Genomic DNA, 755 nt, shown 5'->3' with positions numbered 1-755 from the left:
ACCGTCGGAGGGCCAGTGCCGGGGGGGAGCGCCGCACCGTCGGAGGGTCAGCACTACGGGACACATTTACATCCATTATTTGAAAGATCCCCAGGTGTTATTGGAAGGTGTCCAGTATCCTGGTCAATATTTGTTCCTCAACCGACACTATTCAATAAGATAATTGAATCAATACTGTTTGAGATAGCTGGATGCAAAATGTCTGTTTCCTGCATTACAACAGTATGAGGACAGGTTGAGGTTGTAAACGGTACTACGTAAATGATGGCTGCTCCTTTTGTGTAGGACAGAGGCAGGTGATCTCCTTGGCAGATCCATTTACCTGAAACTCAGTCAGTTGCTGCATGAGCTCCTCCTGTTGCTTACTGTTAGTTAGTGGTGGCAGCACATTGAGAAATACTTTCAGCATGTCCAGGTTGATGCCACTCACACTCGACAGGGTGAAGATTGGAGTGATGCTAAAATAGAACAAGCAAAAGATTAGCAGAGAAGGAAAATACATTCATTCAGGTTGGACAAGTAGTGGTGGAAATCCTCTGCAGCGTCTGTGGAGAGAGGAGCAAATAGAACATTACAGCGCAGTACAGGCCCTTCGGCCCTCGATGTTGCGCCAACCTGTGAAACCAATCTGAAGCCCATCTAACCTAAACTATTCCATTATCATCCATATGTTTATCCAATGACCATTTAAATGCCCTTAAAGTTGGTGAGTCTACTACTTTTGCAGGCAGGGCATTCCACGCCCTTACTACTCT

General features: G+C 46.0%; 1 protein-coding gene across 1 annotated transcript in view; it reads right to left on the bottom strand.

Moving 5' to 3' along the window:
• LOC125481790 (GTP-binding protein 2-like) overlaps nucleotides 1-554 on the bottom strand; it is a 4,918-nt gene extending 4,364 nt beyond the window's left edge. The window contains exon 1 of the mRNA XM_048593696.1: nucleotides 323-554. Within this exon, the coding sequence (XP_048449653.1) occupies nucleotides 323-502 (180 nt within the window). The 5' untranslated portion in view covers nucleotides 503-554. The remainder of the gene's footprint in view (nucleotides 1-322) is intronic.
• Between the last annotated feature and the right edge of the window lie 201 nt (nucleotides 555-755).

Source organism: Rhincodon typus, unplaced genomic scaffold (assembly GCF_021869965.1).
Source record: "Rhincodon typus isolate 14 unplaced genomic scaffold, sRhiTyp1.1 hic_rhity00003587, whole genome shotgun sequence".
Taxonomy (NCBI): Eukaryota; Metazoa; Chordata; class Chondrichthyes; order Orectolobiformes; family Rhincodontidae; genus Rhincodon; species Rhincodon typus.
This window is presented reverse-complemented; position numbering and strand designations above follow the sequence as displayed.